This window comes from Myxocyprinus asiaticus, chromosome 15 (assembly GCF_019703515.2).
Source record: "Myxocyprinus asiaticus isolate MX2 ecotype Aquarium Trade chromosome 15, UBuf_Myxa_2, whole genome shotgun sequence".
Lineage (NCBI taxonomy): Eukaryota > Metazoa > Chordata > Actinopteri > Cypriniformes > Catostomidae > Myxocyprinus > Myxocyprinus asiaticus.
In genome coordinates, this window is record NC_059358.1 from 25646775 (window position 1) to 25660501 (window position 13727).

Genomic DNA, 13727 nt, shown 5'->3' on the forward strand with positions numbered 1-13727 from the left:
TTGGATGAACTGTATCTTCTGTCAGGCTGGACCTTCCTGAGAAGCCAGCAAAAAGTCACACACACACACACAATAGTTGAATCAATAAATCAATTTATTTAAAAGAATATGTTACATTTTATTATACTGTTATGACCAAACATTACCAAACATTTTGCTTGTACACAAAGTTTTGTCCATGTCAACTTTACATTTCTAGATCAAAACCTCCTAGTATACTGTTTGTCTTGCTTTTTGTTTTATTTGCAGTATGCTCCCTACATTGCTTATTTCAGTTTACACTACTCCTTGGAGTTGCTTTGTAAATGCTCTTTTTGTGCCTTATTTGAAAAGATTACCCAAAAACTCACACAGCTGAAAATACTGTACATGGAGATATTTGTATAATAAATTAAAGTTTCAGTCAAAGAGAGAGAAAGAACACAACCAGAGCAAACGAACAGAGAGAGAATGAAAGTGTAGATCTGAAGAATGAGAGAGGGGAAGAGACACACACACACAGACATAGACAAAAGTCTTATCTAAAAGTCTATGACATGCCATCCTTTTAACAAGAACAAAGAGAGATTTGAATCATATGCTTAGGCCTAGGCTTTGCAAGATTCTGTGAAATCCCATGATAACCAGCATATAACTGTTAGCTGAGACAGCTGTGGGTCCAACAGAACACAAATCCTCAGGTCATTCAATTCACATCGCTTGCTCGCTCGGTTTGTCTATGAATGCGATGACACTCAGAAAATTCATCAGAAGGTTCATGGGACAGTACAGGACAGAAATGGCATGCAGTCAGTCTTTAACACACAGACACAGACTCACACATACGTCATTTAAAAAGTGCAAAACATGTCATGACTGGTCTGGAGTGACAGGTTTGTATGCGCCTGCGCTACAATAAGTAAAATGGAAAAGTAAAACAGTTAAAATGACATCAAAGGCAGATGACATCAGGTGTGGTCAGAGCCATCTACTGCTCAATGAGGGCATGACAGCCCAAAACTCATAAACCAACCAGTCCAACATTCACTCATACACATAACTAGCACATAACTAATCTGGCTTTCCAATTCAGTGCTTCACATTCATAGCACTGTTAAAACAAATCAAATAATTTAAAGGGATAGTTCACCCAAAAATGAAATTTCTCTCATACTCACTCTTATGCCATCCCAGATGTGTATGACTTTCTTTCATCTGCTGGACTCAAAATTAAGATTTTTAGAAGAATTTCTCAGCTCTTTAGGCCCATACAATGCAAGTGAATGGGTGCCAAAATTTTTTAAATCACATAAGTCAGCATAAAAGTAATCCATATGACTCCAGTGGTTAAATCCATGTCATCAGAAGCAATATTATAGGCGTGGGTGTGAAACAGATCAATTTCTTTTTTTTACTATAAATTCTCCTCAATACTCAGTCAATCTCCACTTGAAATTTCACATTCTTCTTCTTGTGTTTTTGGTGATTCATATTCTTCGTGCATATCGCCTCCTACTAGGCAGGGAGAAGATTTTCTAGCAACAAAAAAAAAGAGACTCAAATATTGATCCGTTTCTCACCCACACCTTTCCTATCACTTTTGAAGATATGGATTAAAACTCTGGAGTCGTATGGATTACTTTTATTATGCCTTCGTGCTTTTTGGAGTGTCAAAAGTTTGGCACCCATTCACTTGCATTGTATGGACCTACAGAGCTGAGATATTCTTCTAAAAATCATAATTTGTGTTCTGCAGAAGAAAGAAAGTCATACACATCTGAGATGGCATTAGGGTGAGTAAATGATGAGAGAATTTTTATTTTTGGGTGAACTATCCCTTTAAGTGCAGAGAAAGCACCCACACAGAGCACTGGCACAGATCATTAGCGGGCAAGGCCAGGCCAATATGGAATCTACACCCGCATAAATCAGCAGAAAGCTCAGATGAATTCCAAAGCCCATTATTCAACGTACAATGACCCATAAGCTCAACTTATTCCCTGCCCCTTGCATCTTCGTTTATTAAATATTTAGGCTATTTTGATCATGCTTTTAGCTACCAATAAGAACACTGCACCACATTTAAACCCATACTGCAGAATTCCACAGATATTTGCCCCCCAAATCAGTTCTAAAAATTCCATTGAGCCTGGCGATGGCTAATGCAATCAAATACTGCTTTAGAGAATAAAAGACAGATGAGAGAACAAAAAAATAAAATAAAACCTCAGTTCAGCAATAGTGCTGACAATCTTTACAAACCTACTACCAACATAGTGGCAATAGTGAGGTAACAGACAAATTAGTGTGAAAAACCATGGAAAGTATTGATTTGTCTCTCTTGCCCTCTTTTTAAATAGGTTGAAAAAGCAAATTTTCTCTTTCCCTCTCTCACTCTGATTGTCCAGGTGAAAAATGTAGTAATTATTTTTGCATTTTTTTTGTTTTGTATTTTTTATTTTTTTTATTGATACATTCTGAGAGAGCATCTCTGCCCTCACAGGTGTATGAGCTTGTGTTAATGTCAGTATCATGCCTTAGTTCCACCACTGAGGTTTCCATGTTTTTAAATAAACACACTCCTGTCTCTTCGTTTTAACCACATTCCCATGAAACACTGTCTCTTGAACTCAAGTTTGTAAACACTTGCATCTGAAAGAGTAACCAGTCTGAAGACCTTGTCTTGTGACCAGCCACACAATGTGTATTAGTCACCTGGACCAATTGCAATGCTGGTGCCATGTCAACGACCAGGATGTGTTCATCTGAAGGTATGAATGGCATATGTCATTCAACCACACTATTCCTGTCTCCAGGAGCATTAGCGAGATCAGTCCAGTCCAATGAAATTATGTGATTGTGAATGTCTTTAAAAGTGTACTTATTTCCTTCACTGTACTGTAGTTGTGTAATTTCCTGCTTTATATCTTCTTTTTTGTCAGCCTTGGATTGAAGAAGAGTACTTAAGAATGTGTCATAGATTAAGATGTATGTGACTGATTTGAAATACTCTGTATGCAGCTATAAATGTTTGTGTATATGCATATGCATGTACTTGAGGACTCAAGAGGAGATGATCTCTTCGTTCATGTGCCTCCATCCCTTCTGTGTCTCAACAGTTGGAAGATATTCTGTGCAAAAGAGAAGCATTTCAGGGCACACATTCTAGACTGTGACATTAATATCTACAAAGCAAAAAAAGGCAGGCAGGCAGAGCCTTACCTTACTGCACATACCATCTTTACTGCAGTTTTTATTGTCCTTGTCTGTGGCCTCCTCTTCAACCTGAACAAATACATAGATCAATACACAGACCAATAGAGCGAACACACACTAACTCAATACTTACTAAAGTAGCTCACCTCTTTTCTCCATTTGAGCTCACAGAAGACTCTCTCGAAGCACTCATGCATGTAGTTGAACTAGAAAAGAGAAGACATTTTTAGCGCACAAGGACAAATGCAGGATGCAAGATCTTTTTAGCTGCAAGTGTATGGGACTCACGTATGGAGTAAAGATTTTGACCCAGCGAGGCTTTTTCTCCCCTCGCGCATACTCGAAACAGAAAGCCATTCCCTCTTCATCCGTGTCCCATCTCTGCATTTCTGACCATTCAAACGCAATCACCTGATTCTTTATCGACAGAGAGGCCACATCACTATACAGTTTTTCTAAATTCTAATCTATATGAGTAAATTACGGAGTGGTACCAACATCTTCAATTGAAGCCATGACAGCAAGCAAGTCATGCTCTCAGTAAGTAAGATAAATAGTCAAGAAATAACTTTTCACTCCTTAAAAGCAAACACATTCACCTCTAGAGTACCATCCTCAGTGCATGCATGGAGTTTGAAGTGGTGGATGCTTATCGCAGTGACGACGTGACCTTTCCTACGCGAGTCACAGGAGCAGTGAGGGAAAGTGATCTCATTGTAGCCCTCACATGCCCTCAGAATACTTAAATACTACAGAGGGAAAAGGGACAGGGAAAATTGCTTCATTAGGATTTTCTTAACAGTCAATCACTTTTCAAGATTGGTATTGTTCATTTGGGGATCTTGAATCTGCACTGTTTTGAGACTAACCATGGTCATTTTCCGCTGTTCAGTAAGCTTTTGGAGCTGGTAGGATTTCTCCCCCACTTTGATGAATCCCTTTTTCACATCATTTAGAGCCTGAGAAAGAAGACAGAAGACATCAAGCACTAATACGGAGTAAAATAAACACTCTTTCACACACACATGTACGAGCGCAGACCTGATGGAAGCAATAGTTGATAGCCAGCTTGTTGTCGTTGAGCAGAATCTCTTCCTCTGTAGTGAAGAGCCATTTGCGGAGTGTGAGGCAGGTGCCTGGGATGGCAGATGTGTAGTTCTGCACATACAGCTTATGAGGGAACTCATTAGGGGCCAGCTTGCGTGCTGAAAGAGAGAGTGAGAGATATACAGGTATAAGCAGGGAAAGACAGTGACAGAGAAAAAGTGTAAAAGATGAATATGAAAACAGAAACTGGTGAATATAGAGTCCAAAATAGAAAGCACAAATTGGGTATGTTCTGTATGTTCTGATAGGGTCGCAGATAGTAGTGCAAAACAATGCTAAATGCAAATAATAGCAAAAGAAATAGGCTTAAACATTTTTAAAAATGTTCCTTTTTTATTGCTGAGGTAAAAGGCTGTGCGTTATTTTGTTACAAAAGCAAATAACAAGTTTTTCCAGCATTCATCTCAGTATACACTGAGCACTGATCTGATCACAGGACTCTGCTACTAGCATGCTTGAGTTCAAACATACTGGTCAAACATATTCAGCTTTCAAAATCATGCATTAAATACAATACTTAAACACCTGAGACTTTCCTCAAAATCCCCTAAATACCAGAGTATGTGAGCGGAGTGGAAGCACAGCAAGGAGCGGGTTTTTTAAAAGTCGGAGCATCATTGCTCTTTCACTCCAAGAGCGCTCCATCATGAGCACCACACATGTTAACAGCCCATGATGCAGCAAGAATTCATCATGTGTTAAGCAGTGTTAAATATTAAAACTATAAAACTATTGGCATGAAAGAAAGATGGAATTTCTGTTATTATAGAAAGAATGTGATTAAAAAAAAAAAAAAAAAAAAGTATATTGAAAATGAGTGACGGCAAAGAAAAAACACTAGTGGGGAGGTGACTGCCACGACCAAAGGTTTGTTGTGGAAAGCATGTGTTCAGAAAACACGATAAAGTATTCCATTCTCATGTGGAAAGAAAATCTTAAGGTCAGTAATACATATCTCTCTCTTTCCTATTAAATATTTTGAATACTCATATCATTCTAATCTAATGCATCGCCATCTCAACCGTATTATGGCACGCAATAAATAGAATTTATCTTTTAACAATCTAAAACACCAACTGAACTTATTTGAACAATTTGCTAGTATTGTGAAGTTTGATGGACTGCCATCTAAAATTAATTTTAGTGCCTTAATTTATGCAACTTGCATTAGCAGATGAAGAAGCTCAGCAAGCATGAGCGGAAGTAGAGAAAGGTAGATTTAAAATATTTAAAAGATTCAAAAGATAGTATTTATAAAAGTAAACTCAGCATTGAACATATACAGGTGCATCTCAATAAATTAGAATGTCGTGGAAATGTTCATTTATTTCAGTAATTCAACTCAAATTGTGAAACTCGTGTATTAAATAAATTCAATGCACACAGACTGAAGTAGTTTAAGTCTTTGGTTCTTTTAATTGTGATGATTTTGGCTCACATTTAACAAAAACCCACCAATTCACTATCTCAAAAAATTAGAATATGGTGACATGCCAATCAGCTAATCAACTCAAAACACCTGCAAAGGTTTCCTGAGCCTTCAAAATGGTCTCTCAGTTTGGTTCACTAGGCTCCACAATCATGGGGAAGACTGCTGATCTGACAGTTGTCCAGAAGACAATCACTGACACCCTTCACAAGGAGGGTAAGCCACAAACATTCATTGCCAAAGAAGCTGGCTGTTCACAGAGTGCTGTATCCAAGCATGTTAACAGAAAGTTGAGTGGAAGGAAAAAGTGTGGAAGAAAAAGACAAACAACCAACCGAGAGAACCGCAGCCTTATGAGGATTGTCAAGCAAAATCGATTCAAGAATTTGGACTGGACTGAGGCTGGGGGCAAGGCATCAAAAGCCACCACACACAGACAGGTCAAGGAATTTGGCTACAGTTGTCGTATTCCTCTTGTTAAGCCACTCCTGAACCACAGACAACGTCAGAAGCGTCTTACCTGGGCTAAGGAGAAGAAAAACTGGACTGTTGCCCAGTGGTCCAAAGTCCTCTTTTCAGATGAGAGCAAGTTTTGTATTTCATTTGGAAACCAAGGTCCTAGAGTCTGGAGGAAAGGTGGAGAAGCTCATAGCCCAAGTTGCTTGAAGTCCAGTGTTAAGTTTCCACAGTCTGTGATGATTTGGGGTGCAATGTCATCTGCTGGTGTTGGTCCATTGTGTTTTTTGAAAACCAAAGTCACTGCACCCGTTTACCAAGAAATTTTGGAGCACTTCATGCTTCCTTCTGCTGACCAGCTTTTTAAAGATGCTGATTTCATTTTCCAGCAGGATTTGGCACCTGCCCACACTGCCAAAAGCACCAAAAGTTGGTTAAATGACCATGGTGTTGGTGTGCTTGACTGGCCAGCAAACTCACCAGACCTGAACCCCATAGAGAATCTATGGGGTATTGTCAAGAGGAAAATGAGAAACAAGAGACCAAAAAATGCAGATGAGCTGAAGGCCACTGTCAAAGAAACCTGGGCTTCCATACCACCTCAGCAGTGCCACAAACTGATCACCTCCATGCCACGCCGAATTGAGGCAGTAATTAAAGCAAAAGGAGCCCCTACCAAGTATTGAGTACATATACAGTAAATGAACATACTTTCCAGAAGGCCAACAATTCACTAAAAATGTTTTTTTTTATTGGTCTTATGATGTATTCTAATTTTTTGAGATAGTGAATTGGTGGGTTTTTGTTAAATGTGAGCCAAAATCATCACAATTAAAAGAACCAAAGACTTAAACTACTTCAGTCTGTGTGCATTGAATTTATTTAATACACGAGTTTCACAATTTGAGTTGAATTACTGAAATAAATGAACTTTTCCACGACATTCTAATTTATTGAGATGCACCTGTAGTTTTGATAGTCTTATCTAGCCTTGATAAAATGTGTAGAACATTCTGATAATGTAATTCAACCAACCTTTTTCCCCCCACAGAATAAAGGGTGGGGTTATTTTATCAATTAAATAATAGAAAAAAAATATAATATATATATATATATATATATATATATGTGTGTTTGTGTGTATTTTATTTTATTTATTTGGTAATTTATTTAATTTATTAAATACAGAGAATGTTGCCAACATGTTTCAAAAGTAAGTTACTATAAATATTTAATACAGACTTGGAATAATGTTAGTTTCTTTTTTTTTTTTCTCCCCAAGTTGGAATGCCCAATTCACAATGCGCTCTTAAGTCCTCGTGGTGGCGTAGTGACTCAAATCTCAGTTGCCTCCGCGTCCGAGACCGTCAGTCCACGCATCTTATCACGTGGCTTGTTGAGCGCGTTACCGCGGAGACCTAGTGCGTGTGGAGGCTCACGCTATTCTCCGCAGCATCCACGCACAACTCACCACACACCCACCGAGAGCGAGAACCACATTATAGCGACCACGAGGAGGTTAACCCAACGTGACTCTACCCACCCTAGCAAATGGGCCAATTGGTTGCTTAGGAAGCCTGACTGGAGTCACTCAGCACGCTCTGGATTCGAACTTGCGACTCCAGGTGTGGCAGTCAGCGTCTTTACTTGCTGAGCTACCCAGGCCCTGGAATAATGTTAGTTTTAAATAAAAGCACATTGAAGCTCTTCTCCAAGTATTCAGTATTTATTTGTCATCTTCTGCACAGAAGGTTTGTGATAATTAAAATACTGAAATAACTTTACACTGGAGCTGTAGTTAGGCACAAAGTTTGCCATGGAGTGAACACAGAGCAGGGTTTCTCTTATCAGGGGAGCAGGAATTGGACAACCCAGAGAGGAGCTGGAGCGGAGTGATTATAGAATGCTTTGAGCATGGAGGGAAAATTGTTGCTGCTCCACTCACATACTCTGTTACATACTAACAGCTAGGAACTATAACAGTTTTGTAAGACACATCAAACAAAACCATAAAAACTTGGATGGGCCTTTGAAGATATTTTAGTATTAATTACAGCCCCCCACACACACACACGCAAGTAGAGGCAAACACATACAGGCCATGCACACTTAGCCTTCATTAAGTGACTGGATAAGAAGATTAGCAAACAAAGAGGCTTGTAAAAATCAACAGCTGCGAGTTCCTAAACCCCATTACAGACACAGAGGAGAGAGTGAAGGACTCTGTGAATGCATTGTGTATATGTTGAGGGAGATCTGAGTTTTTGATAACCTCTGGTAAGTGTATATGGGATGTGCCATATACACATATGATTAATAAAGTAAAAAACACAGACATAACAGTCAAAAATGACAAAACAATCAACACAACATAGTTTGTACTTGGGGTGAAACAGTTCCCAGAAAAAAAAAAAATTAAAAGAAAAAATTAAAAAACAGGACTCAACACAAACAATGGCCCAAAGGCCACTGTGAGAGATTCAAAAAACAAAATCTGGTATGGTTCGAAGTTCTTCAAAAAAATAAATGAAGGTGCTCTTGAATGAGGAAATAATAATCCAAAAAGAAACATTTTATATATCAGATGAAGGCAATGGATTTTTTTGGGTTTAAATTAAGAAATTGACTTCAGTCCTTTTCTTTAAATAGTTGATGTATTTTTCCTATTGTGGTTATAATTTATTTTATATATTTTTTTCTCTCTCTTTATTGTGACATCATTTACTATGATATAAGTACCTACATATACTCCACCTAGTGGATTTCTGACACTAAATTAGGTGTGTTAGTGATTTCTTCTGAGCAGGTGTACCCAATTTAACAATAATGAAGTGAGAGTCTTAAGTCATTTTTAGTGTTGTAGGCTGCACCCTGAAGAAGGCATTTTTGCTGATATGCATAGGTTTGCAGCCCTTTTTTCCCCCCCAGTTTTTAACTGTTATTGTTATAGCCATTGACAATAAAGGCTTTTTAACTATATTTTTTATCTGGAAGTGTGCCGCTGTGAGAGAGTTTTGGGCCAGTTGACGGAACTGTCACTTGCGTTCTCGTGCCAGTGCTGCATTGTCAATACATCTTACACTCGTTGATCTTGCACACGTGTTTTCATCCCTTGAAAACTTTGAACATTGTATTGAACACTGTTGATTTAAACGTGTCACCATGGTAATGTAATCTACAGTAGCTACTATCTGGCTGAAGCTACAGTGTTTTTTTGTGCAATCAACTTACAATCTTCATTTGTCTATCCAAGTATACATGAAACAACGTACAATCAAATATTTGAATAACGGACGACAATTACGCCGGGTTAATACATGATGCACGTAGGATTGCCAACTTTCTACCAGCCAAATACAGGACAGAGGTGCCAGGGAGAACCAAATTTCTCTCAATCTTTACTTTTAATAAACAGTATATTTTGCTATAAAAACAAAGTTTTATGAATGAGCATTTTTCATTCTACTTAGTTTTTTATGTAATACATTAAGCAGTATTCAAGTTAAGTGTTTTGACTAAACCTGTGCTGTACTGTACTGTACTTTTGTATTAAAAGTGCCACAGTTTTCCTCACCATCATTTTGCGGAGTCTCTCTCTTCCAGAACAAGCACTGACATATGCAATGCAATGTAATGTCATATCCAGTGTCCGGCCTTACGTGATAAGTAAGCCCCATAAGCGGCTGCATAGGGCCCCACGACCACAGGTTCAGTATAGCCGAATAATTATGTACACCAAGCCTAAATAGCAGGCTATATGCATGCCAATAGACGGATGTCTAATATTTTATATTATTGTTAAAGAAAAGTAATAGAGACATAATATGTACATTTGACACTTGTATGTCTAAGAACTGTTGTAGCAACATTAGTATAGCAGCTGGCTTTCAGTGCAGGCAAACAGATTTTGCCAATTTCACTCTTCTCCCTATATTCATCCCATGAAAGCGAAGACAGACAGTGGCTATAGGCTGTTGGAGAGCCATTTATTTTAAATAAAAATTAACACACAAGGTGTAAAACATATGTCAAGGAGGGGTGTGATATAACTGAACATAATTTGTTTGCGGGGTGATCGTGGGGCTCACTGAAGTTTGAGCAGTGCAGAGAAAGGTTTGGTTTAGGTCGGAAGGGGGCAGTCAGCCAGACAAACCTTTTCTGGTCCGGGATGCATGGGTGGCACCTTCCTTCAGAGGCTCGGCATCTCACAGGCCAGCGGAGAGTGAGGGTCATGATGTGCGCACTGTCCTTGCAGTGACAAGATACCATTGCGCAACAAATGGGGTGAGTTTCGTCCCGTTGCCAGTGATGCATTTAAATTCTGTCACAATACTTATCCTACAAACACTGATTATGTTGTTATATTATATTCTGTTTTAGGATTCACTGCTCTGCAAATCGTATCTGTCACAATTTACACCAGGGTGCAATTAGCATGTGCCACTATTTACAAGTGTAAATAGCTTAATTCTTATTCAATTACACAGTCACACAGAATTACACAGAATTGTATTAAAGATACTGTATTTAATAATATGTGCATATGATTAGTGTGTTTGGTTGGTTTAAAAAATAATATTCTTTCATTTTTGTACTTCTGAAGCAGTTATATCTGTGCTAATAATCTACAGTTAATAGTTTAGCATTTTTTAGCTTTATACTTTTGAATAAATTGACTTGTTATTTGCACAGTTTAAGCTTGCTTAATTAATGATGTTGGGTGTGTTTGGTTAGGTGTATCTTTGCTTATTGTCCCTAAAATGCTAGGGCTGCCCCTGGCCATATCATGAAAAGATGCGTTTATATTTCAAGGAAGATCTTTCCCCCTCTTCTGTCAAGTGTAGCGCCCATGCAATGTACAACCAATTGTCTTACGCAAAAGTTAAAGTTGTTTCAGGTACATTTCTCTTGATTTGTTGACATTCTAATCTGTAATTTTTAACACTGACAATTGTATTTGAATATGACTCAAATGCAAACAAATACTGAAACTTTCTCAGCTGTATGGGTGTGGGACACCAATATATGGGACAAATTGTTTTACATATAAAATACATTGCTAAAAATAAAAATAAAAACATTTGTGGTGTGGCATTTAAAATCTTGGCAGAGCAAGTCAAAATCTGAACAACTGATTATTCTTATTGTTTAGCCAGAAAAATATTTACTGCCCATGTTTCAATACATGTTAGTTATTGGTAGTGCCCTCAAATCGAAGTATTTGCTAAGTAAAACCAAAAATGTGACAATAGAACCATGATAAGTTTAAACTGTTACACCACTAGTTACTACTTGCCGCATACATAAAAACACTGTCATACCACAGTAACTCTAAATGAGAAATTCTTACCAAAGGAGTGGTTAATGACTTCAAATAGAGCAAAATAACTAGCAGTAATAATGTCCATCCCAATCTTTGTTACTACAGCCTGTGAGAAAGAGAGAGAGATTTGCTTATTAAAACTTGTTCAATACAGAATTTGATCCTTAGAGTGTATTATGCAAGTAGAAAGTGCAATAGTTCATCTGAAATGCAAAAGCCCTGTCCTAACTGTAAATACAATTATAAGCTTTGATAATGGAGAACCTCAGCAGTCTGCCATGCTTATCTGTTGAAGCACAGTGCAAAGGGTGTTGATGCACTTGATACAAAGTGTTGCATGTTAAATTCATTACCTGGTAGACCTGGTCTGTTGTGCAATTCTTCCGCACCCAGACCGTAACTGTAGTTTTGTCTGGCATGGCTATCCTCAGTTCCACATCAGAAACACCATTATAGTTCTAGAAGAAATGAGAGAGAGACCTAAAAATCTTGTCCAGATATACAGAACAGTGTTGCTGCAGGCTGCTTCTCCACTCTTTGCATGAGAAGCACTTTCACAAGGTACAAACTCTGCAATCACAACCTAGCAATAAAACCTGCAAATGAGTACAAAAAGAGCAACATGGCAGCCAAAAGTTTGGAATAATGTACAGATTTTGCTGTTTCGTAAGGAAATTGGTAATTTAATTCACCAAAGTGGCATTCAACTGATCACAAAGTATAGTCAGGACATTACTGATGTAAAAAATAGCACCATCACTATTTGAAAAAAGTCATTTTTGATTAAATCTAGACAGTCTCCATTTCCAGCAGCCATCACTCGAACACCTTATCCTTGAGTAATCATGCTAAATTACTAATTTGATAACAGAAAATCACTTGCCATTATATCAAACACAGCTGAAAGCTATTTGATTCGTTAAATGAAACTTAACATTGTGTTTGTTTTTGAGTTGCTACAGTATTCAATACAGCATGTCTTAAGGTCAATATTGTCAAAAATGGCAAAAAAGAAACAGCTTTCTAAAGAAACTCATCAGAACACCAGTTTCATGTACAACAGTAAAGAGAAGACTCAGGGGTGCAGGCCTTATGGGAAGAATTGCAAAGAAAAAGCCACTTCTGAAACAGAAAAACAAAAAGAAAATGTTAGAGTGGGTAAAGAAACACAGACATTGGACAACAGATAATTGGAAAAGAGTGTTATGGATCTTAACCCCATTGAGCTTTCGTGGGATCAGCTAGACTATAAGGTGCATGAGAAGTGCCCGACAAGACAGCCACATCTATGGCAAGTGCTACAGGAAGTGTGGGGTGAAATGTCACCTGAGTATCTGGACAAACTGACAGCTAGAATGCCAAGGATCTGCAAAGCTGCACGTGGAGGAGTTTTTGATGAGAACTCTTTGAAGTAGTTTAAGAAGTTCTGAATCATTTTTTTTTCCAAATTGTATCAGTAATTTTTCACGTTATTAATGTCCTGACTATACATTGTGATCTGCTGAATGCCACTTTTGTGAATAAAAGTACCAATTTCTTTCCATAAGAGCAAAATCTGTACATTATTCCAAACCTTTGGCTGCTAGAGTACCTGTTTGGATAAGTGTTTACTTGCTAACTGCTTAGTTTACATTTTCATAGTGGTAAAGACTCGACTGTCCCAACTTTTTTGAAGCATGTTGCAATAATCTGATTTGCAATAAGTGTATATTTTAAAAAACAAAACAAGGTAAAACAAGGTAATAATGTGTTGTTGTAGTGCTTTCAATATAGCACAGGGTGAATTTACCAATCACTTATTTTTGTTTTTATTAGTATTTTCCATTCTGTCCCAACTTTTTCGGAATCAGGGTCGTAGAAGTGATTTGGAAAACTGCTAATTATTGTTATTATGATTATCACACTTAATAAAATATATAAATCCTCATTCATTGTGTTATTCATTTACAATTTATTGTGTTATTTTTTATAGGCTGAAAATGTAAATATACAAAATTAAAGGGTCACCTAAAGAATCATATCAGCCATATCATGGTATTCATGTCTTCATTCCTTTCTTGTGTACTACTAGCCTAAGAAAATCCCAAATAGGAGTGGAACAAGTCAAAAAGACAGAAATGCGTTTTACACAAGCACACTATCATTGTTTCGTGATACTCTTTAGTCCTCTAACACAAACACTGCATGTGCAGATGATGCGCACACGTGTACAGGTTC

At 37.7% G+C, this 13727-nt stretch overlaps 1 protein-coding gene across 4 annotated transcripts in view; it reads right to left on the reverse strand.

The window, feature by feature from the left end:
* Positions 1–84: 84 nt before the first annotated feature.
* Positions 85–13727, reverse strand: part of LOC127452901 (sorting nexin-27-like) — a 32791-nt gene continuing 19148 nt past the window's right edge. Inside the window, exons 5-14 of one of the 4 annotated variants that reach the window (XM_051718770.1) lie at positions 11864–11968; positions 11538–11616; positions 4237–4400; positions 4065–4154; positions 3795–3944; positions 3484–3612; positions 3342–3401; positions 3216–3264; positions 3035–3110; positions 85–2922 (exon numbers count right to left, since the gene is read on the reverse strand). In XM_051718770.1, coding sequence (XP_051574730.1) covers positions 3043–3110; positions 3216–3264; positions 3342–3401; positions 3484–3612; positions 3795–3944; positions 4065–4154; positions 4237–4400; positions 11538–11616; positions 11864–11968 — 894 coding nt within the window. In that variant the 3' untranslated portion in view covers positions 85–2922; positions 3035–3042. Of the gene's footprint in view, positions 3111–3201; positions 3265–3341; positions 3402–3483; positions 3613–3794; positions 3945–4064; positions 4155–4236; positions 4401–11537; positions 11617–11863; positions 11969–13727 lie in introns of all 4 variants that reach the window. The other 3 variants (XM_051718772.1, XM_051718771.1, XM_051718769.1) reach the window with 3 other exon arrangements.